The sequence below is a fragment of the Lithohypha guttulata genome (assembly GCF_036872675.1).
Source record: "Lithohypha guttulata strain CCFEE 5908 chromosome Unknown scaffold_4, whole genome shotgun sequence".
Taxonomy (NCBI): Eukaryota; Fungi; Ascomycota; class Eurotiomycetes; order Chaetothyriales; family Trichomeriaceae; genus Lithohypha; species Lithohypha guttulata.
The window spans coordinates 1,234,413-1,256,902 of NW_027042753.1; the positions used below are offsets into that span (position 1 = coordinate 1,234,413).

Below are 22,490 nucleotides of genomic sequence, written 5' to 3' on the forward strand. Positions count from 1 at the left end.
TCTTCATCGCTACAGGTCTGATCGTTGGCGTTGCCTCGGGGTCGATATCGGTGTTAGCTGGTTCAGGCAAGCATGGTGTTATCTTCTCCATGACTAGTTGAAAGTGGGCTGGATACAGGAAACCCTTCTCTGCGCACAAGCGCTACAGGCGCCACTGCAAAAGAGATAACAATAATGGTCGAGTCCATGTCAGGGGCTTACATTGAGCGCCAGACACTATGTATGGCAGGCTCGGACCCAGGCGTCGCTACACATGCCGGTGAAGATGATTTCGCCGTTCGACTTCGCCGAAATTACAAAGCTGATGAAAATAACGTCGCCGAACGGTTGATTCTTCTTAAAACAGAACTTTCGAAACTCGAGGGTGAAGCCTTCTGGACCAAGCTGATGGTAGGAATGACAGAAATCTGTCATGCTCAATTCGCTTTCGTATCGAAAAGGATCTTAGTCGACGATCACACAGTCGCTGTGGAGATGCCAAAGATTGGAGAACAAGGTGCCTGCCTCATGGCTGTTGCGCTCTATTACAACGACCACGAGGCAAAAATAGCTATGCATCACGACTACAAGTATTATGCTTGGAGCTGTCCTTGTGCATACATGAAACACGACAAGGTATTCCTCATTGAAGACAATCTTCACCAGTTCATCCAGAACAACCCGAACCAGTTACCGTTTGAGGTAGAGTCATATCTTGGAGTCCCATTATTTGCCAATGGGAAGTGTTATGCGCACTTCGGAATGATGTGGACAAAAGAAGGACTGCTCCAAAAGCAGGGACTTTCTTGGGCTTTCATTGAGTTATTTATGCATTCTCTTGAGGACATGATCACAGAGAGGCTGTTAGCCGGGCAAGGGTTCGCAAAATCAGCCGAACAATTGCAGCAGGACTCACGAAAAGTCGTAATACCACAAGCAGCCATCACAGCCACACAATCCCTCAAGCTCTATGCACGATCACTGTCCCACGAACTCAGAACCCCAATGCAGGGTGTGGTGGGCATGCTGGACCTAATGTATGCTACTGTTCAAGAGCAACTTGAAGGACAGAGCAACCACAAGGTTCGACAAATATTTCAGATGCTGAAGAACAATATCGAAGTGGTGCAGGACAGCTCGAAACGTGCTGTAGAAGCTGCGGACAACGTGGTTCAAGCATACGACTTGAACATGCAGGTTCCAGAGACCCCTTCGTACGAACATGAGGCGCCTATTGCGAATGCTAACGGTGGAAGCTACTTCGATATGAGGCCTACCATGACCGACGGAAGCCAGATCATCAACCCGAACAAAAGAAAGAGAGAGGCAGCACCAATATCTGCTGCCGAGCCTGCCACCAAATTGAGGAATATCGGCAAGTCACCATCAATCGTCACATCACTACCAAGGTCACCAGTGCATAGTACTATTGAGGAAGATGATGTATCGCCAAAACGTAAATTACCGCCCCTGTTCGGATCGAGTCTCACACCACATAAGATTCCAATGCCAGCTATTTCTGGTTTTCCTACAGAAGCAGACACCCCCGTTTCCACGCCTGGCTTCCGGCAAACGAATATCAGGGACGCGTTGCCCATAATTATCAACGATTCACTCCGAGTCGGTGGTCGACCCGACTTTGCTGTCTCAGAACCTACACCCCTGGGAGAGTGTATCGAAGTGAGGTCACGAGACTCGAACGGCCATGTTTCTTCCAAGATTGTGAAGTGGATGGTCGAGGCTGATGTGCCACAGTATCTGCCGATCGATGAGCGAGATCTCCACAAGCTGATTGGAGCTGTGTTCCTGAATGCTCTGAAGTTCACCGACCATGGCGAGATCGTTGTTCGACTCAGTCTAAGTAGCAGTCAGCGGTATGTTTTAGTCAACATCAGCGACACTGGATTTGGCATACCAGAGGCTTTCCAACCCGAGCTATTTAAAGCATTCTCCAAGGAAGACGACAGGATCACAAGGACAACTGAGGGACTTGGATTAGGATTAATGGTTGCTAAAGGGCTGTCACGGAAGATCGGTGGCGATTTACATTTGGTTAGATCTGCAGTGGAAGGACCTAACCGTGGCTCAGAATTCGAAATGCGCCTACCTTTAGAAGCTTGTGATCTTTACAGCCGTGCCAGCACACCCGCCGGACCCAGTAAGCGAAACGATGAATATGCGCCTCGATCTGTACCGCCGTTGACGAAAGAGAGCAATGAGGACTCGCCGACTAGCAGTCTCCCTGAGGTTGCTACCACTGAACAAGCAAACGGGCAGATCCCCAAAAATGTATCTATCGCCGAAAGGAGGTCAAAGAGCCCCGCAACTAAGTCGATCGAGACACCGAATATATCCGCGAACGTTCCCAAGCCAAGCATTCACAGAAGAGGATCTTCTACGCTCAAAGTAAACATCAAGCCGGATCGACAACTCGCTTCGAAATACCCTCTCACCTTCCTGGTCGCTGAGGACAATAAGATCAATCGCAAACTGCTCGTGCAAATGCTCAACACCTTAGGTTACAAGGACGTTCACGAAGCATACGATGGAAAAGAAGCAGTACGTATCATGGACAGGCTAATGAAAGAACGCAGCGGGAAAAAGAGAAACTCGAGTTGTGCACCAGTTGACGTTATCCTCATGGACCTTTGGATGCCCGAGCTAGATGGATATCAGGCAACAGAACAGATTCTGAAGATGTTCAAACCTGAGCATCACGTTGATGGTTACGAGTCGTTGCCTGCTATACCGCCTACGGTGCTAGCTGTCTCCGCCGATGTCACAGACGACGCCATCGATCGTGCTACGAAGATAGGCATGGCAGGGTATATGAGCAAGCCGTTCAAAGTATTGGATTTGCAGAAGCTCATCTTGGAGTTCTGCATTGCTCGACTCGAGAGTAACTGCTGCGCAGCAGCTGTTTGATTTTCGAGCCTACATGAGAACAGGCGAAGACGATTTGCCATTCATGAAGGCATCGGCGATTCAGATATATTGCTGGCTTATCAACTATATGATTAAACATGTATAGCATAGCGATGTCCAAGATATCAACCAAGATAATAAAACATTGATTCAAAGTATAACCAGAGTCAAATAGCTGTATCAAATAATACGAGCACGTCCTGGCCAGCAAAAGTGTCGGGAGTCCCACAACAAAACTGCGGGCGTACCCCCCGACACTTTTGCTGACCGAGACGTGCCAACGTCTTACAAACATCAAGAAATTCACGGTCATTGCCACCAGGGAATCTTACATCGAGCTCGTTCACAATCTCGTCTGGTAAGATACCTGTACAATCGCCCTGATTGAAGTCGAGGTTCAGTCCGTTGATCACATAGTTGCAGGTATTGTTCAGTACGCTTACAGCCGCCACTGTTCTTGATTCTTCTTCGCAGTCAGTGTTTTTTGTATCCTTAGAATCCTCAGCCTTTTCGGCTTCATCAGCTCCTTCCTCTGCGGCATCTGAATCATAGTGGTCGCCCGCTTCAACAGACCCGTGCCTCTGGACCATCGCCACCCTCGCCATTATCATCATCGTCTGAATCCTCATACGAATACAGCGAATCAATATCTGTGTCTGCAATGACAGTATCGATATCCTCGTAGCCACACTTCGTCTTGTCTGACACCTGCTTTTCGGTGTGAGCAGTATGGCCATCAGGAGTATAGCCAACAGCAGTAAGACCAGGGGCGTCCTACTGTGCAGCATGAGCGATAAGCGTCGTGCCAGGAAGAGTATGTTTTCGTTCTTCGTCTTTCCTCGTCATCGCCATCCGTATCACCTTTTGGTTCTTGTTTTTTCCCTGGTCAAAGATGCCGTGCTATACTGGGTAGCACTTGAGGCAGACTGTATAGACTGGGTTGATTGGCTCCGCCTGCTAGTCGACCGTGGAGCGTCTGGAGCAGGAAATACCCTTTGCGAACCGCATACTCGCGCTCTTGTCGACCACAACGTTGCATAGGTCGTTCTGACACATTCTGTTCGCTGGCTGAGGATGGCCCCGCTTCAGGTCATAGCGAGGGTCCAGTTCCTCCTTCGTTGCTATCATCTTGGTCGCACTCGGCACTCGACTCTTACCTCCGTTGGCCTTGGAACTATCCGTACACAACACGCAACACCAGCGCTGGTTGACCGATTCGAAACACCAGTACGTTCGAAACCGCTCAGTGTGGCTTTCACCAGGCTCACACTCAGTCTTGCAGAGCGGATTGACACACTTACCTTCCTCGGGAAACGGAAAAGCCTTTCGTCGCTCCGTCATCAGCTTGTGTTGGGTCCTGGACTTGCTGATTTGAGCCGCAGACCCTTCATACCCTTTTTTCTTAGATTGGCGATGACATCCATCACATCGTATGGTCTCGTATGGCCTGTTAACGTCCACTAGACACAAGGCTCGATCCGTTACATCCTAGGTAACACGAAAGAACTTGCTCGGCTATAGCAAGAAAGGGTAAAGGTGTCTTTGTTGGATCCATGACAAACGCAACGACTGTGTCCGCTCTCGTCGCAGGGTCAGCAATAGTCTTTTCGCGCTTACTGGCATCCCTTCTTCTTCTGCTGAGGGACACCTCACCGATCGTCCGTTTTTGTGTTGTAAAGCATTTCATTCACATATGATTCAGCCGCCAGTAGCCTGCGCTGGCACATCCTCTAACCAGGACCATTCTACGTCTACTCTGCCGTCGTCAATGTTCGCCAAATCCGTAAAGACACTCCTCGTCGTGTCAATATCCGTCGGCTTACATCCCGTACACCGATCCACAACCGTCAGGTCAATGCTCTTTCCTTCTCTTCTTATCCGGACTCTCTTCCCACACAGTGGATTTGCATTTGGATTCGAGCTAGTTGACACAGCATCGAATAAGATATGTGATACGGCGCAGATAGAGTCTGAACCTGAGTTCGTTAGTCCGCATGCGCCCAGCGCAGGATCGTAGTATGTTAGGTCTCCGCTGTGTGGTCCGCCGTGGGAGTTTGGAAGTGGTAAATTAGTGATGCGGGATTCCCGCAGGGCAAGTCCCGCTGCAAGGCCGATGATGAGCACAAGGAAGAGAGCGAACGCTGTGAGGATAAAAATGCGTGTGCGCCTGCTGAACAGCGTCCATCGGGAGTAAAAACTTGCGCTCAAGGTTGGAGCGCGAGAATGAGCGTGACTGCGAGAAGGGAGGGTGTCAATTGTGGATATTGTGTCTTGTCGATCGTATTCTGGTTTCGCGTCGGCGACTAGGACCTCTTTCGATGAGACATCTGCTCGCGCTGGAGCTGGAACAGGCTTGCGGTTGACTCTTGTTTCTGTCGCGCCTGTAGAGGGCGCCGGAATCTCTTGGGCTGCGTATCTGGTCGTGAACTTCTCCATCTTGTAGGAAGAGTGAGACAGTGAGGAATGTTGAACGAATGTGATATGCAGCGAGCGTCAGCGTTACATGTTACTAGCAAAGAATTGTGTGTTCAATCGCAAAACCTCTGCACAACACACAGTGTAGGCTCCATGCAGCGCAACTGCATCGAAACATGCATACTGGTCGGGGTCGTGGGTAGAGAGATGATAGATAGATCAGGGAGGGATAAAATTGGGTTATTTCAGGTTCCACAAAGGTGCATGATCGACTTCGTGGATCTGGGGTAACGCCCCTTACTTTCACCTCACCATCCATTCGTGACCCTGCCATTCAATATGAACTTGTTGAAGATCTTCACTAATTGCACAAGCTTTGAAAGTTACTGACATCTACTTCAGATTGCTGGTATGCGACATCGATGGCCAAGATGGGCGTGATACGAAGGTGTTCGAGTTGAATTTCTTTCATGGTCAAGAGAGCTGTGGAAACCTGCTCCTCGCTTGTCGAGGTCAACATCAGCGACTTTGTGTGACAGACACCATCGTCGACATGGTTAGGGAGTATGACCGCTGTAGAGGACTTAAATGTGAGAATGAGGGATTGACGCAGTTGGTTAGACAGAAAGCGATTAGGACACAGGACCTGGTATTACGGGGAGGACGCCTGGGCAGAAGTTGAAGAACAAAGCTCACGTTATGGCAGGCGCGACTGGAACCTCGCTGCGCATGACGACAGCGACTGCCTTTTGAGTCTAATGGTAACTTTTCGTCTGAAGCCTGAGCACAACAACGCCTCCCTGCCTTCAAGCCAATTACACTCAACCCATGCTGCAGATCTTTGATTACACGTTAAATCATATTGATTGTTTTTATTCGTGTTTTTTTTCCGTCACAACATGGTTCTCCATGTGAAATACCCGTCAATGGAGGTAAGACAGCTTTTTGATACGATAGCAATTCTCTGAACTAATGTTTCACAGAGGCAGGACTTAAGTCAAGGCCAACTTGGTGCCTTCAAGTTCACACCCGTCGATGAAGTTGTTAATACCTCACCACAGCATCAACCGCACCCTCTACTACTTCAGCAATACTCTCAGTCACTACAGAATGCAGGCTACAGTGACTGCATAAGGTCACCTGATCTACTAGCAGATCCATCCTTCTTCAACCAGATTCACAATCTCACAACTCTGGAGGACCACCGTTCTAGTCCACGAAAACGAATGGGCAAAAAACACCAAGAACTAATGCGAGCCATGGTACGTCCTTAGATCACCTCCGCTAACAACGTTGCTAACCATGATAGGCTCCTCCCTTCTGTTCACAGCTACAGGACTCATCGGAGAACGAGCCTTTATTGTACGCAAGCGAAATGAGCGGTGTCCCAAGTGATAGAGGTGTTCAACAGTCTTCGAATGGTAATGCCAGCCTGCTAAGAGCTCTTGAAGCAGAGCAAGACGCTCATGAAGCAACGAAAATCCAGCTCGACCATGAGACCAATGCACGCCAGGCAGCCGAAGCTGAGGTCCGACGAGTAACTGAGCACAATAAAGGTCTTCTCAATTCCATCAAGCTGCTCCAAAGCACAGTGAAGCACATGGTCCAGTCCGAGAAAGCTTCGCCCAAGAAACATGTCAAGCCGTCGGCCATGTCACAGCATGAATCCTCAGCAGAGACTGCCCCCAATATCATTGAGTTGGGGGACGACTGCGGAGGACGTCCGTCGCGCCCACCCTCGATGCACTCTGACGAAGCAATGCCACAGATACCCGCCTCTTTCCTCGAAAAATACGGCAAGAAGCCAGAGGAAGAGCGGCCTGAGGTTGTCACACCACGTAAAGCCACATTGACAGTGGCTACGGCAAAAGAGCACCTGGCCTCCTCCCGAGTTGTTCAGATGGCAGATGCACTACCGATTGACTGGAAGATAGATAGTCGTCACAATTCTGAGCTCAAAGGAGCTTCGTCAGAGACAAAGACGCAGAACTATTTCAGAAGACATCCGGTTCGTTACGTTCCAGATCTTGCTGACAAAAACCTCTATCGTACTGTTATGATGGACTTCATTCCATTTGGTACTTCTTACGCTGACCTACTGGCTCAAATACGTGGAGGCACATTGGAATCTGTCCAGATGTATGGTCCAATTGGTAATGCCACTGATTTTGTGACGGCTCGTGTTGTCTTCGTCGCCGAGACAGGAGCAGCAGCTCTTTACATGGTACGACTTCTCGAACTGTTTGTGAGAACTAGCTAACACATTTGCAGCGCGGTCAGCACCCCGGCATCTACATCAACGGCACGCAAATTCGAGTCTGGCAAGTACTTGAGCCAACGTACCCAAAGAACAAGGAATTGGAAGAGGCAATCTACGTCCATGGCCATACACGAATACTGGTCATCAACGCAGTGATTGAAAACATCGAGAAGGTCCTCAAGAACAAACTTCGAACTCAAATTGAAGCTGGTCTCGTGCTTGATATTGGCCGGACCCACGACGATCTTCCGATTGTTGAATTTACCAGTATCGAGGAGGGTACCCGAGCACTAAATGCGTTGCTAAATGATCGGGATTTTGGAGGCTGCGATTTTGACTTCGAGGAAGATTACGTTGCGGCGGCATGAAATAGGGGTCGAGTCACAGCATAGTATAGGAGGGCCAGCAGCTACTAGTCAGTGCGTTATTCAAAAAAAGAAAACGAAGGCCTCCTCGAGAGTCTATTATGCTGTACACAGAGAACTAGCCTGTTCACAGCTGTTTAGTCGCTATGGTATCCACAACCTATACCAGGCCATCAATTGCCTGCTGTTTTATCGCATAATCTATACCGCTAACCACCTACGACATCAGTGCCCTCAAGTCAATCTGCTGACCCTTCTTCTTTCCCCGCTTACCCTTGGCAGCAGCATCTCCTCCATTACCATCAGCAGCACTATCCTCACCAGCTACACTCTCAAGCGCTCGAGCAGCTTCGCCAGGTGTAGGAGCCGCAGACCAAGCATTCAGTCTCGGCGTATTCGCACCAGAATTTGGACCACTTCCACCCAGCCTGCCAATGCCACGAGTATTCATGCCACCAATCATGACGTTAGGTTTTGCTGTCTTCGGTAGGCTCGGAAACAAATCCTCGTTTCGACGCTGAGACATTGTTGGCGGGAGGGTAGCTTTTCTCGAGCTAGCTGGGTTTGGAGTCGATACTGTTGGACGAGGTGCGATGGACAGATGGCTGGATGTGACTTGTGGTTGGCTGCCGCCCCAAGTCGGTGCTGCGTGGCCCTGGGCGCGCATGGTTCGTGCGGCGGAGAGAGCGGGGAAGGCTTCTGGGTTTGCGAGGGAGCGGGCTGCGGCGCTGTTGTTTGCTGCTGCGTTACGGGATTGTGCTGTGCTGGATTTGAGCTTGAGAACACGGCGGCCAGAGTTTACGTTTGCGCCTAGGGTTGCGGCTAGGTTGGCGGAGGAGGTACTTGTTGTCGCCGTGGCGTAGCTGTGGGATGCGCTGGATGAGGCGGTGCCTGGCTGGCCTGGTATGCCTGTGCCGTGGGGTCCTGGTAGGGATGGATAGTCTTCGTTGATGCTTCGCCAGCTGTTCCAGGCTTCTAGAAGAGCTTGTCTTTTGGTTTCGTCTTCGTAGAGATCGGCGAGTTCGCGGATGAGTTTTCCGAGCTCGGAAGAAGGACAGTCGAAGAGGGAGAAGAATGCGTCGATCAGGTCGGGTGCAGTCACGCTGCCATTGCGATAGTTGCCGATGTGGGTGCGAAACGTAGCCAGCTTGGTGGAATTATTGTGAAGAAGAGTTGTTGCACGCTCAGTCACGGCTTGATGTCTCAATTGGCGAGCTCTTTCTTGTGGTGTCATATTTGCTGGATCGACAGACAAGTTCTCCAACCCAGGAACTGGATTAGCCTGTGCGGGTCGAGGTGAAATCGGCGCTTGAGCTGGCGTTCGAGATGGTTGCGACGGTTGAGTGAGTTGACCGCCAAAGGTACGGTTAGTGACTGATTGAGAAGATTGAATAGCCATCTGACGCTGGAAAGCAAGTTCAGCCCTCGATTGAGGTTGGGCAGTTGAGAGAGGAAGTGGTTCTGCATTCGGATCTCTACCCCGGCCATTGCCACGACCCTCGCGTTCTCGTCGACCTCCTCGTTGTGGTTGGTAGGGTGTTCGTAATTGATCGAAGCCGGAGAGGTTGACTAGACGTGCATCGCGTCGTGCATCCTTGGACAATCCATTAGGATGTTCTGATAATTGATGTGCTTTAAGATCCATCTCTGACTCAAAGACATTGGTCTTGTTTGCTTGACATTCCGCATCTAGACACACGAAGTGCTCAGCGGCAAAGTGCTTCTCCAGTTCCTGGTAATTGAGGTAATACTGTGGATTTCGACCACCATTGCGTCGATCACAGATATGACATCTTTCGTGAGCCTCACGACAGTGAGTGTAGAGCTCATCATCACCGTAAAATCTCTTTTTGCAAAATCCACATTCTGGATGACCCTTGAAACCGGACTGATCGATATCTCCTGGCCGATCGTCCCCGTACCTCTCGTGCTTCCTCAGCTCTCCAAACGTGAAAAGTTCGTGTTCGTGAGTAAAGACCTTTTTGTTTCTCGTACACAAATCACACATAGTCTTGCCGTGCTTCGACTTGACGTGACGATGCAGGTCTGGCCAGCCCAAGCAAGCAGCGTCACAGTCCTTGTCCGGGCAATTGTAGCGCAGCAGCAATATTGTGTCCTCAAAAATCTCTTGCTTCTCGTACTTGATGCCGAGATTGGGGTCGATCTTGACAAATTCCGAGTCGTCAAATTCCTCAAATCGCTTGTCAGGTGAATTTGTGAAAACAACAAAGGGCGATTCTGTTCGACAATGAGCACAAGCTCGAGTTTTGTAAAGTGCTCGCAACCTCAAGGAACAGATATGACATGTCTGATGGTTGCAAGGTGCGATTGCGATGTGCTCGATCGGACTGGCGCAGATAAAGCAGACTTCAGAGTCTTCTGTGCCTATCGATTGTACTTTGGTCAGAGGTTGCATCTCAGTAGGCTGTTGTGGTTCCTGGGTTGAGGATTGCGGATTTGCGTCCTGGTTTTGGGGGGCAGCTTCAGTCAGACGAGCACCGAAGCTGCCCCCCGGTGGCCTTCCTAAGTTTGCTTCACTATTATTGTTGTCGCCGCGACCTCGACCTCGACCTCGACCTCCTCTACCTCTTCCTCGGCCACGACCTCTATATGGGCTACCAGGTGCTGCGTCACTATTTCTTCTGCCTCTTCCTCGTCCTCCATGGGATGTGGGCGAAGTTGGAACGTTAGTATTGTTCTCCATGCTTTCAACTTATACGTTCAGGTTTAGAACTTGCGATTGTGGTCAAGTGGTTTCGCGACGAAAGAGAATATATTGACGTGGGGAAATGTTTGCAGAAATCGACAACCACTACTGACGTCTGCTCAGTCGCAGGCAACACCAGGAAGGGTCCACTAAAGCAACCAGAAACCCTACTTGCAGGACTATCAGGTCTACCAAATCTCAGTTGTAGTTTTATGACTGTAAGATGACTCAATCTGTTCTCAAGTAATATCAACCTCAAGTTCAGTCATGATATCTACTCAACGCTTCGTTAAGCGGACTGCATAGCAAAAGCTACTTGACCCAATGGAGCAGTGAAACCTTTCAGCCAGGCAGAAAGCACCAGAAGTGTTAGTCACAACTTCTCTCGACTGCTCGAAGTCGCTCAATAGTAGTGCTTGTGACTGGTTCTCATGTCCAGGTTCGTGCTGACGCCCCTGATGTGTCCAGCCTACGCCTCAACTTGCAAAAAACGCCAATCGAATTGCAAAGATCTTCCACAAAATCTGCGGGATTGCAAAGATCTTCCACAAAATCTGCGGGATTGCAAACGGCTGGGTTTGCTTGTAGCTTCAAGAACAGTGTGCTTACAGCTCGCAGCCTCTGACAGTATCCAACCTACAGATACTTGCCTTAATCCTCTGGATTATACAAGTGAGTATTCAGAATCTTCGTCATTTGAAACATGTGCACTTTGTCTGTCTTGAGAAGCACTTTGAGCTTGTCGTCACATACGATGTACCGTTTGTCGCCAGGGTCTTGTAGATCGTGAGCTTTGATGTATTCCCAGACCTGCTTTGTAACTTGTGGTCGCGAAAGCTAGTAAAACGTTAGGAGAGAACGTTGACGAAAGTGCCTCACGTACCTTTGGAGTATTGAAGAAATCAGATGCTGTCGTAGAAAGATTCATTGGCTTATGGAAACCGGTTTCCCTGTTAACTTTGCGCTTCGCGCCATTCTCCTCGACCTCGCTATCATCCGAGCCGGTAACTTTATCAGCTGTCTTCTTCCTAGGAACCTTCTTCTTTTTCGAAGGAGCAGCTTTCCTCGATGTGCCACCTCTTGTAGGACGAGCAGCACGATCCTCCTCTGCCTGAAGTCGAGCAGCAAATGCTGCATCATCCTCCACACTGCTCTCTTTCCGCTTCTTTCTGGGAGGAGCCTTGTCGACTACGTCCGATAGGTCACTGTCATCAGCTTCTCGCTTCGGTCGAGCAGAAGAGGGTGATCGAGTTTCTGTAACTCGTTTGGTGTGGCCGTTCACAGTAGGTGGAGGGTGTGGTGGTTCTGCTGTCTCGACTGAGGGGACAGGCTCCTGATCTTTGTTCTGCTTCGCATTGAATATATCGAACCGTTCCATTATCAGCGTCTTGATCGCCGCCTGGTCTTGTCAATTTCCGTCTTCGTCAGACGACTGGAGTGTCTACCTTCTGCGGAGTAATATCATACTCAACTCGCTCCTGGATGCCATTCCTTATTCTCTTTTCAGTCACCTGAGTAAGGTCTGATTTGTTGAGGATATCGTCGATGATGTTGATGTACTGTACGCGTACCTCGGCTGGTACTGAGCAGTTATGAGCATCCATATCTATGCTTGCCGATGCGTGGGAATAGTCACATACAAGTCATCCTCAGGACAGTGAGCTATGTCGTTGTGGCTTTCAGGAGCAGACAGTAGGCCAGTGCCTGGACACTCAAGCGAGATGGGTTCAGATGCGCGCAAAATGAGCTTGAAGTGAAATATTGCGTGTCTACTGCATGGCTATTGCGCGCATCCGAGAGGGAACAATGCTCAGATCCGCCAGAGCAACGTAGGATTGCTCAGAGTCAAGCAATAAGCAAACCAGCTAGATGGTTGTGTTTGTAAAGCTTCGAGCTAGCGACAAAGGATAAACACGATCATGCATTGATTGTTACGAATAGCACTCTAGAAGTCCGAGCGCATGGCCGTCCTGCGTCTGCATCGTGGAAATGGCTGGGCGGGTGCTGATCGTTGCGCCAGTGGTTTGGCGGGCAGGTGATATTTAAGTTCACGGCAGGTTTGGCGATAGTGCCAAGATTTCGAAATCGTGGGCAAAATCGGCCAGGTGACAACTAGCGCCTCTCTGGTGAAGCACATCGCAGCCAGGCTAGACACTTGTCAGTGTAAAGTCTACTTCGGATACTGACTGCACATTGACTCACACTTCTGCTTGGAGTCATAGTTGGCGTTGTCACGAGTCGCACAGTCTTGACAGGAAAATCCAAGAAGAGGATCGGTTGCGCACCATCCAACGCATTCCGTTCCAAAGATGTCTCCAGGATTTGATCAGTTGTCCCTAGAGGACGAGTACGAGGGCGAAATTGACTTCAGCGACCTGGAAGAGAAATACAGAGATATTAGAGAAGACCAGGGATTCGACAACTTTGTGGTAGTCGATGGATTACCCATAGTGACTGAGGATCAGAAACCAAAACTCGTCAAGTTTCTGATGAAGACTTTGAACAAGGTCGGTCAGGTCAAGGATGGAGAGGAATCGGTCTACATGCCAATTGGCGATAACGGAAAGTCGGAAGGGTGAGTGTCTGCTATACAAGAAGGCGCTGCGGCTGATAATCGACAGTTTCGCCTTTATCGAATATGCCTCGCCAGAACAAGCCATTGCTGCCACAAAACAATTACACGCCGTGGCTCTCGACAAGAAGCATACCTTGAGTGTCAACAAACTCACAGATATCGACCGCTATGGACGAGAGGGTCGAATTGATGACGAGTACCAAGCGCCTTATATCGAGCCCTTCGCAGATAAAGATCACCTACGCTCATGGCTAGGCGACCCAAATGGCCGAGACCAGTTTGCTATGTTTCGCGGCGACAATGTCGGAGTCTTCTGGAATAACAAGAAAGATGATCCCGAATCTGTTGTTGATAGGAAACATTGGACACAACTATTTATTGCATGGTCCCCTCAAGGTACTTTCCTTGCTAGTATTCACCAACAAGGTGTTCAGCTTTGGGGCGGCCCACAGTTTACAAAGCAAAAACAACTACCACATCCTTTCGTCAGTCTAGTACAATTTTCTCCTCTCGAAAACTATATGGTAACTTGGTCAAATCAGCCCATCAGTGTTGATCCAGATGGCAAAGGTCCGCTTAGCATTGACGAGGATGGCAAACATATTGTCATATGGGAACTCACAACAGGCAAGCCGGTCCGATCCTTTGCAGCCTATGATCTCACGCCAGCTGCTGGTCCAGACGGCGCTGTTCCACCCAAGGCGAAGGTACAATGGCCTGCTTTCAAGTGGTCGGCCGACGAGAAATATGTCGCAAGGATGAAACCAGGTGAATCACTATCAATCTACGAACTACCGTCCATGAGCATGATTCGAGATGCCAACAAGGAGCGAAAGTCAATCAAAATCGACGGTATCGTGGACTTCGAATGGGCACCATCCACACCTGAACGTGAGGGCATCAAGCAGGACAAACGACCCGAACAACTGCTTGCTTATTGGACACCCGAAATGGGTAGCAAACCAGCTTCGGTCGCTCTTATGTCTGTGCCAAGCCGCGAGATCGTCCGAACTCGAAACCTGTTCAATGTTACTGACGCCAAGCTACACTGGCAGTCTGACTCGAAGTTCCTTTGCGTCAAGGTCGACCGACACTCGAAGACAAAGAAGTCCGTTGCCACTAACCTCGAGATCTTCCGAGTAAGGGAGAAAGGTGTGCCTGTCGAGGTTGTCGATGCACTAAAAGACACTGTGATCAATTTCGCCTGGGAGCCAAAAGGTGACCGCTTCGTTGTCATTACGGCAGGTGAAGCAGTAGCTGGTTCGAACGTGCTACCAAAGACTTCCGTGTCGTTCTTCTCGCCCGAAAAGTCAAAGACAGCTGGTGTGACCGGGGCATTCAGACATGTGAAGACTTTCGACAAGAAGAATAGCAACGGCATTTACTGGTCGCCCAAAGGTCGATTCGTATTAGTTGGTACGATCTCTGTTCAACAACACTGTGATCTGGACTTCTACGATCTCGACTATGAGGGTGATCGGACGGTCGATGACGACAAGGTCTCTGCCAACTTGATGCTTATGAACACCGAGGAGCACTACGGCGTTACTGATGTCGAATGGGATCCTACTGGTCGATATGTCGTGACGAGTGCTAGTATGTGGACACATCAGGTAAGTTCGCTACACTAACAACGCACAAATCGTGCCAGACTAACCTGATTGCAGATGGAAAACGGATTCCGCATGTGGTCATTTTCTGGTCAACCGCTCAAGGAGTCACCTATCGAAAAATTCAAGCAGCTCCTCTGGCGACCAAGACCGCCAACGCTACTCAGCAGGGAAGAGCAAAAACAAGTTCGCCGCAACCTCCGAGAATACTCAAGAGAGTTCGATGAGCTTGACAAGGAGATGGAAGAAGGTGCTAACTTGGCTGTTGTCGAACAAAGAAGACGGCTGTACGGTGAGTGGTATGCTTGGCTTAATGCGGAGCTCGAGGATGTTAAAGAGGAAAGAGAAGCGCTTGGTCTACCAGATCCGGCGGAGATGGCATTGTCAAAGACGAGAAGTGCTACTGAGGGTGAGGAGACTGTCGAGGAGGTTGTGGAAGAGGTCATTGAGGAGACAGAAGAATTTGTTTGAGCGTCAGACAGGAAGATGGCAGGGTGGAGATAGACCTGCAGTATTCACGCCTCGGACAATACTAAGGCTGTTCTACACCTTGAGGACAAGTACAATGCCCGCCTTTTAGTCAAGGTAAATCAAATTACTTCACAATGAGGAGGTGTATCCTTGTTCAATATAAGCTTGGGGTCTGCTGCCAAATAAAGCCCAGGGAAGAGTCAGTTGTTGGCAACATGCATCAGGTCTTGTCCCTCACGACTACCAAATCAAGCCAAGTTGGGCACTGCGTGATATGGGCACAGGTGTCGATATCTACCATCGAGTTGCTAGAACGCTTCTGCGTCAACAGTCACAAACTTCCTGCCATCCTGTAAATCCATACACCAGCGAACAACATTGGTAGATTGCACAACGTCCTGGACAGCAATAATTTGGTGTGTGAAGCGACTCTCGTACGCTACCGAGTAGTCAAGAGTTCAGCAGCGAGTGTAGGTCAGATCGAAGTACCATCAAAGCCATATGATCTGGCATTAATCGCCTCTTAGGCTTACCATGCATATTGCGAATTTCAGATCACCGTGCATTTCATACAGAAGTAGGGAGTCCAGGCATTAGTAGATTGGTAAGCATTCGTTCTTTCGGGTCCGACCTCACATCGGTCTCAGCTTGAACCTTCCGATATAGCGGTGAGTCGAAGATTGTCCTCGGCTGAAAAGGACCACTAGATGGCAACCTTGCACTTGCGAAATACTGCATACTCCAGTGGTATCGAGAGTAAGGATGTCAAACGTGAACCATGTATACTTTCGTAGTACAAAAATCATTCTCGAGTACGGCCAACTGGAATGAGTAATTGGCCACACTGTACTTGCTCGGACGTTGCGTCGGTTTGACGGTGGAGATTGTCCTATCTCCGGCAAGGGCTAAGCTCAACAACTTTAACTTAGCTTCAATTCTTACGTCAATTTATGCCGTCAGATTGTCGCTAGAAATCAAAAGTAGTTCATTTGGAAACGAGTATGAAGACAGCCTGATATTTTGTCTATTGTCGCTATGAGGCCGAGACGAAGCAAGACCGACTTGACTACAGGCACTTTACTAAGCAAGAAGGCGAAGCAAGAAGCAGACATGGACTTCGGGTGCCATGAGCGGCAAAGCGGCAATCTTCCTTCCCCACAAGCTTGCCGACGCACTGCAGCTCGAGATGCTTCATCACATTCTTTCTGGTCATTTTCTGCGCCCACTTTCTCCAAAAGAACCATGCTTGCTTTGGCCACGATGTCCAACTGGTCAATTTTGTCTCTACCAACCGCTCACGTGAATATCCCGAACGGTTCGGCGCCGATCAATTTTACTCTGTCGGAGATCCACACTTTAAAGTGCGAAGTGCCTTTGCCTGCGAAAATGTCCATGACGAGGATACTCACCACTCTTTGCCGTGCTGACGCCTCGGTCGAGCTCCATACCATTCGCTTTAGTAATGCTTCTTTGTCTGCCTAATCGTGCAATGTTTATGTGTTTGCTGGAAATCTTTCATGACTCGTCACCATCCCTATTTTCTACTGACATCTAGTTTGCCTTGAGATGTCGCGTTCGCCGCAAAGAGATGCCGTTGAGGCTTTGGAGCAGACAGGAGGAGAAGTTGAAGAGCAGGATTTGGAGAAGAACGATGAGCCTGCGAGTACAGAATACCTAGAGGTACCGAGGCCGAGAAGAAGAGTCAGTCGGCATGCCAGCGACCACAGCAGTGTTCACGATGACCTCGAGAAAGTCGCTTCGGCGGCAACTACTATAGGCAGTCATGCCTCAGAAATGACGGAGGCAACAGAAATAACAACAACTGCAAGCAAATCTCAAGAGCCAGAAAAACAATCATGGCACCACAGGATAAATCCTTTGAGACGTGGCAAACCACCTCCCATACCGAAGGAGCGCATAGTGTCTCGAGAATATAATGCGGGCTTCTTCAGCATTTTGACTTTTCAATGGGTCAATCCCCTGATGACGGCTGGTTATAGGAGAACAATCGAATTGAACGACATCTGGCTAGTCAACCCGAACAGAAGCTCTGAGGTCATGGCCACAAAACTGATGGAGTCTTTCAAGCGGCGAGCAGCTCGAAACGAGAAGAGGCCGCTGATGTGGGCTCTATACGATACACTAGGTCCCGAATTCGTTTTCGGAGGTATGTGTGCATTGTTCTCTGCCTTATTCCAGGTCTTTTCGCCCTTCACGACCAGATATCTGATACAGTACTCGACCGAACGTTACAACGCCACTCAGAACGGCACACCCGAGCCAGACTTAGGTCGTGGTATCGGCTTGGCACTAGGTATCACATTCATGCAAATTTGCCAGAGTACAGCCACCAACCATTTCATATATCGAGGTATGATGGTTGGTGGTGAAGCAAGAGCAGTTCTGATTAATGCTATCTTCGAGAAGACTTTGATAATCTCTGGTCGTGCAAAGGCTGGAGGCAGAGCCTTACCTCAAGAACATGCTTCGAATGGCGTCCCTTCTGCTCCAGAAGAAAGGTCCAGACCAGTTCTGGCACGCAAAATTTCCAGTGCATTGCATCCCAAAACTGGACCGAAGTCTACACCTGACAAAGGTCATGGAATATCTGGTGATGGTACTGGCTGGAATAATGGAAAGATAGTTAACTTGATGAGTGTCGATACATACCGTGTTGATCAAGTGTCCGGCTTATTTCATATCCTCTGGACTTCGCCAATCCAAATTGCTATCGTCCTGGTCGTCCTTTGCATAAACATCGGATACAGCGCGTTGGCAGGTTACGCCCTTTTGGCGCTGATGATGCCACTCCTTACTAAGGCCATCAAAGCACTCTTCGTCCGCAGGAAAGGCATCAACAAAGTTACTGATCAGCGAGTCACGCTCACCCAGGAAATCCTTGGCGCAGTACGCTTCGTCAAGTTCTTTGGTTGGGAATCGAGCTTTTTGGCAAGGCTAAAGGAAATACGCAGACGAGAGATCAGGATGATTCAGACCCTCCTCGCCATCAGGAACGCAATCAATGCTCTATCGATGTCGATGCCTGTTTTTGCATCTATGATTGCTTTCATCGTCTACTCGGTCACTGGTCACAACGTGTCATCCGCGTCCAGGATTTTCTCCTCACTCGCATTGTTCAACTCTCTACGAATGCCATTGAACTTGTTGCCACTAGTCATTGGCCAAGCCACTGACGCATCCGCTTCCCTCAACCGAATACAGGAGTTCCTGTTATCTGAGGAGCAGACCGACGAGATAATCTGGGACGATGAGATGCCGAAGAACGCGGTCGAGGTCGAGGACGCCTCCTTCACTTGGGAACGCACAGCAACCCAGGATGGCAATGGTCCAGGAGGTAAAGGTCCACCTAACAAAATGCAGATGAAGATGGCAAAGAAAGCCGCGAAGGAAAAGGCTAAAGAAGATGCTAGAGAGGCGAAAGCAGCGAAAAAGGAAGCCAAGAAGAACCCGCAACCTTCTCGAGAGTTTTCGCCTGCGTCGTCCTCAGATGCGCTGAGCAATGATACTGCGGTAGAGCCATTCAGACTTTCTGGTATCAGCTTCAATGTTGGACGAAACGAGCTGTTGGCAGTCATCGGAACAGTTGGCTCGGGGAAGACAAGCTTGCTGGCAGCACTGGCCGGAGATATGAGGAAGACTGATGGTCAAATCAAGATGGCTGGTTCGAGAGCTTTCTGTCCTCAATACGCTTGGATCCAGAATGCATCCCTAAAAGAGAATATTCTATTCGGCAAGCCCTACAAGTCGAAGTGGTACAACAACGTAATAGATGCCTGCGCTTTGAGGCCTGATCTTGCTATCCTTCCTGCAGGCGATCTTACAGAAATCGGTGAACGAGGGATTACACTATCAGGAGGTCAGAAGCAGCGCCTTAACATTGCTCGTGCGATCTATTTCGATGCTGACATTGTACTCATGGACGATCCTCTCTCAGCCGTGGATGCTCATGTAGGCAGGCACATCATGGACGAGGCCATCTGTGGTATAATGAAGGACAAATGTCGTATACTTGCCACGCATCAGCTGCACGTTCTCAACAGATGTGACCGAATCATATGGATGGAGGAAGGTCACATTCAAGCAATCGACACATACGATAACCTCATGGCCAACAGTGAAAGCTTCCAAAAACTTATGGCTAGCACATCACAAGAAGACGAGACAGAAAAGAAGGAAGTAATCGAGGTTCCTGAGGCTACCAAGGAAGATAAGAGGGGTAAAAGCAAGAAAAAGGCACAAGCACTCATGCAAGTCGAGGAACGTGCAACCAAGTCTGTCAGCTGGGAAGTCTGGGGAGCATATATTGGTGCTTCTGGTCGTGGATTCCTCTGGCCGTTCATTTTTATCGCTCTTGTCGCTTCGCAAGGTGCCAATATTGCTACTAGCTTGTGGCTCAGTTACTGGGTCAGCAACAAGTTCAATGCTGGCCGTGGATTCTACATTGGCATATACGCGATGCTGGGTGTGGTCCAAGTGATCCTCATGTTTACCTTTGCTACACTTTTGTCAACAAGTGGCACGAATTCCAGCAAGGTCATGCTGCAAAGAGCGATGGAGAGTGTTCTCCGCGCACCTATGTTCTTCTTCGACACGACACCACTCGGTCGAATCACAAACCGGTTCTCGAAAGACGTCGATTCCATGGACAACAGTTTGACGGATGCGATGAGGATGTATTTCCTCACACTGGCTATGATCATTTCTGTCTTTGCGCTGATTATCGCTTTCTATCACTATTTCGCTGTGGCATTGGTACCACTTCTGGTTATCTTCCTCTTCGCATCGAGCTACTACCGGGCTTCTGCACGAGAACTCAAGCGCCACGAGTCAGTTCTGCGGTCTGTTGTTTTTGCACGCTTCTCGGAGTCCGTCTCCGGAGTTGCATCCATCAGAGCATATGGATTACAAAAATATTTCACAGAACGAATTCGAGATGCGGTAGATCAGATGGACTCGGCTTATTTCTTGACATTTGCAAACCAGCGGTGGCTCTCGACAAGACTCGATCTGATCGGCAATCTCTTGGTACTTACGACTGGTATCTTAGTTGTTACTGGTGGCTTTAACGTCAACCCGGCTATCGCGGGTCTCGTGCTTTCCTACATCTTGGCTATTGTGCAGATGATTCAGTTCACAGTCCGGCAGTTGGCAGAGGTAGAGAACAATATGAATGCAACCGAACGATTACATTATTACGGATCTCAATTGGAGCAAGAAGCACCATTAAAATTGAAGGAGGTTCCAGACAGTTGGCCACAGTCTGGTGCAATTGATTTCAAGGATGTTGAGATGAGATACCGTCCAGAGCTGCCTTTGGTTTTGCAGGGACTAAGTTTCCAGATCCGAGGAGGAGAGCGGGTAGGTATTGTTGGAAGAACAGGTGCTGGTAAGAGCAGTATTATGTCAGCACTATTCCGACTCAGTGAACTTTCTGGTGGTCAGATCAGGATAGACGACGTCAACATTGCAGAGATTGGATTGCAGGACCTGCGATCAAGGTTAGCAATTATACCTCAAGACCCAACATTGTTCCGAGGAACAATTCGGTCTAACCTCGATCCATTCAATGAGCACTCCGACCTCGCATTGTGGGACGCTCTTCGCAAGGCCGACTTGGTTGGCAATGAACAAGGTCCTGTGGATGAAAAAGCTCCTCAGACACCAACGACGCCTACAGCCGAAAAGACGACACGCATTCACCTAGACAGCCCAGTGGAGGAAGAGGGTCTCAACTTCTCCCTTGGTCAACGACAACTTATGGCTCTTGCACGAGCGCTTGTGCGTAACGCGCAGATCATTGTTTGTGACGAGGCCACATCGTCTGTGGATTTTGAAACCGACGAGAAGATCCAGCGCACAATGCGACTTGGGTTTTCTGGGAAGACGGTGCTGTGCATTGCGCATCGCTTGAAGACCATCATCAATTATGACCGAATTTGTGTGATGGATCAAGGACGAATCGCAGAATTGGACACGCCGATCAATCTATTTGAGCAGGGAGGCATCTTTAGGGGTATGTGCGATAAGAGCCATATTGTAAGAGACGACTTCTTCAGAGATTAGGAGATCTGGTGAATGCATTTATGAAAATTGCATATAATTGAAGTCAGCAAGCATTTTCTATGAATTAGGAAGCGATGCTCAGAAAGCAAGATGTACATTCAAAATGAGATATTGTGTTCCCTAAAACGTCGTGTGCGATCACCAACGCTCTTAACTCGACCGTGATCTGAGTTGAACATCAGACCACTGTTAGTCGACAAGGTTTTGTAACCAGTCAAATTGACGACAGATGAACAAATGGATGTGATATCGAAAACACTCTCGCCTGCTGGCAAGTGGACGGCTCTGACGAGAAACAATGTGACGGAGGTGGAGGTAAACGGCGCGGAGCGATTCTCACAAGCAGTTAGTTGCTCGAGAGGAGTATCATCTATACCAATGAGCGTGCTTGACCATTCAGATTCAAGACTGTTCCCCGTGACGGCCTAGAACTAGTTGGAGAAGGCGATTCTTTGTGGCTAATGCAGGTACACAGCTTTAAGAATGAAATCAACTGTCACATCGCCCAAAAAGACGGGCATGCAGCCGACCATTCTTCCATATTCACAATCGCAACGCTCAGATAGAGGGGTAGAGACGTAGACTAGCTGCTCATGTACAGAGAGTTGGCTGATAGAAGCGAGCCCAGCGTGAATGAGACTATCTTGCTGTTATCGATATATACCCTGCCCTGTCTCATTTCCGCAATAGACTACTAGGACTTGTGGCTCCAGTTGTGTTCAACCACTTGCTCATTCACATCTTGCGGTTTCAGTAGACCTTCGAATCGCCGACCAGCATCTTGATCTTTCGAGATCACTGTCATACATTGAATCCGTCTTGCATAGGCTCATCGTTACCCCTTCCTTACAGCACGGAAGCGACCGTGCACGGCAAGCACGAGTGACAAACTCCGAATCACGCGCAGAGCACCTTGCTCGAGTGACACGGACGGGTGCACGTCCTTTGCACACGCTGGGGATTTTCGCCTCGTCATTCCCAACCATGCAGTCATAGCAGTCCTGCCACGCAATACCTTGCAACTAGACTTGCTCAGGGTCATCAGACATCTGTCTGCTATCAGCTTATCACTTTCGACTCTCTATACACTTCTAGCTCT

General features: G+C 49.2%; 6 protein-coding genes across 6 annotated transcripts; 4 read left to right on the plus strand and 2 right to left on the minus strand.

Moving 5' to 3' along the window:
- Positions 1-174: 174 nt before the first annotated feature.
- LTR64_005596 (uncharacterized protein) lies at positions 175-2,904 on the plus strand (the record flags this gene model as incomplete). Its single annotated transcript, XM_064899934.1, has 1 exon — positions 175-2,904. The coding sequence occupies one exon, from the start codon at positions 175-177 to the stop codon at positions 2,902-2,904; it is 2,730 nt and encodes a 909-aa protein (XP_064753246.1).
- A 3,641-nt stretch (positions 2,905-6,545) lies between these two features.
- Positions 6,546-7,947, plus strand: LTR64_005597 (uncharacterized protein; the record flags this gene model as incomplete). The annotated part of the gene is made up of 3 exons (XM_064899935.1): positions 6,546-6,581; positions 6,629-7,543; positions 7,591-7,947. 3 exons carry the CDS (start codon positions 6,546-6,548, stop codon positions 7,945-7,947), a joined length of 1,308 nt encoding a protein of 435 aa, XP_064753247.1.
- A 214-nt stretch (positions 7,948-8,161) lies between these two features.
- LTR64_005598 (uncharacterized protein) lies at positions 8,162-10,608 on the minus strand (the record flags this gene model as incomplete). Its single annotated transcript, XM_064899936.1, has 2 exons — positions 8,162-10,381; positions 10,483-10,608. The coding sequence occupies 2 exons, from the start codon at positions 10,606-10,608 to the stop codon at positions 8,162-8,164; spliced, it is 2,346 nt and encodes a 781-aa protein (XP_064753248.1).
- A 694-nt stretch (positions 10,609-11,302) lies between these two features.
- LTR64_005599 (uncharacterized protein) lies at positions 11,303-12,255 on the minus strand (the record flags this gene model as incomplete). Its single annotated transcript, XM_064899937.1, has 3 exons — positions 11,303-11,488; positions 11,535-12,050; positions 12,097-12,255. 3 exons carry the CDS (start codon positions 12,253-12,255, stop codon positions 11,303-11,305), a joined length of 861 nt encoding a protein of 286 aa, XP_064753249.1.
- Positions 12,256-12,960: 705 nt separating this feature from the next.
- On the plus strand, positions 12,961-15,307 carry PRT1 (Translation initiation factor 3 subunit b; the record flags this gene model as incomplete). Its single annotated transcript, XM_064899938.1, has 3 exons — positions 12,961-13,226; positions 13,273-14,839; positions 14,894-15,307. 3 exons carry the CDS (start codon positions 12,961-12,963, stop codon positions 15,305-15,307), a joined length of 2,247 nt encoding a protein of 748 aa, XP_064753250.1.
- Positions 15,308-16,873: 1,566 nt separating this feature from the next.
- On the plus strand, positions 16,874-21,391 carry YOR1 (ATP-binding cassette transporter yor1; the record flags this gene model as incomplete). The annotated part of the gene is made up of 1 exon (XM_064899939.1): positions 16,874-21,391. One exon carries the CDS (start codon positions 16,874-16,876, stop codon positions 21,389-21,391), a length of 4,518 nt encoding a protein of 1,505 aa, XP_064753251.1.
- Positions 21,392-22,490: the final 1,099 nt, after the last annotated feature.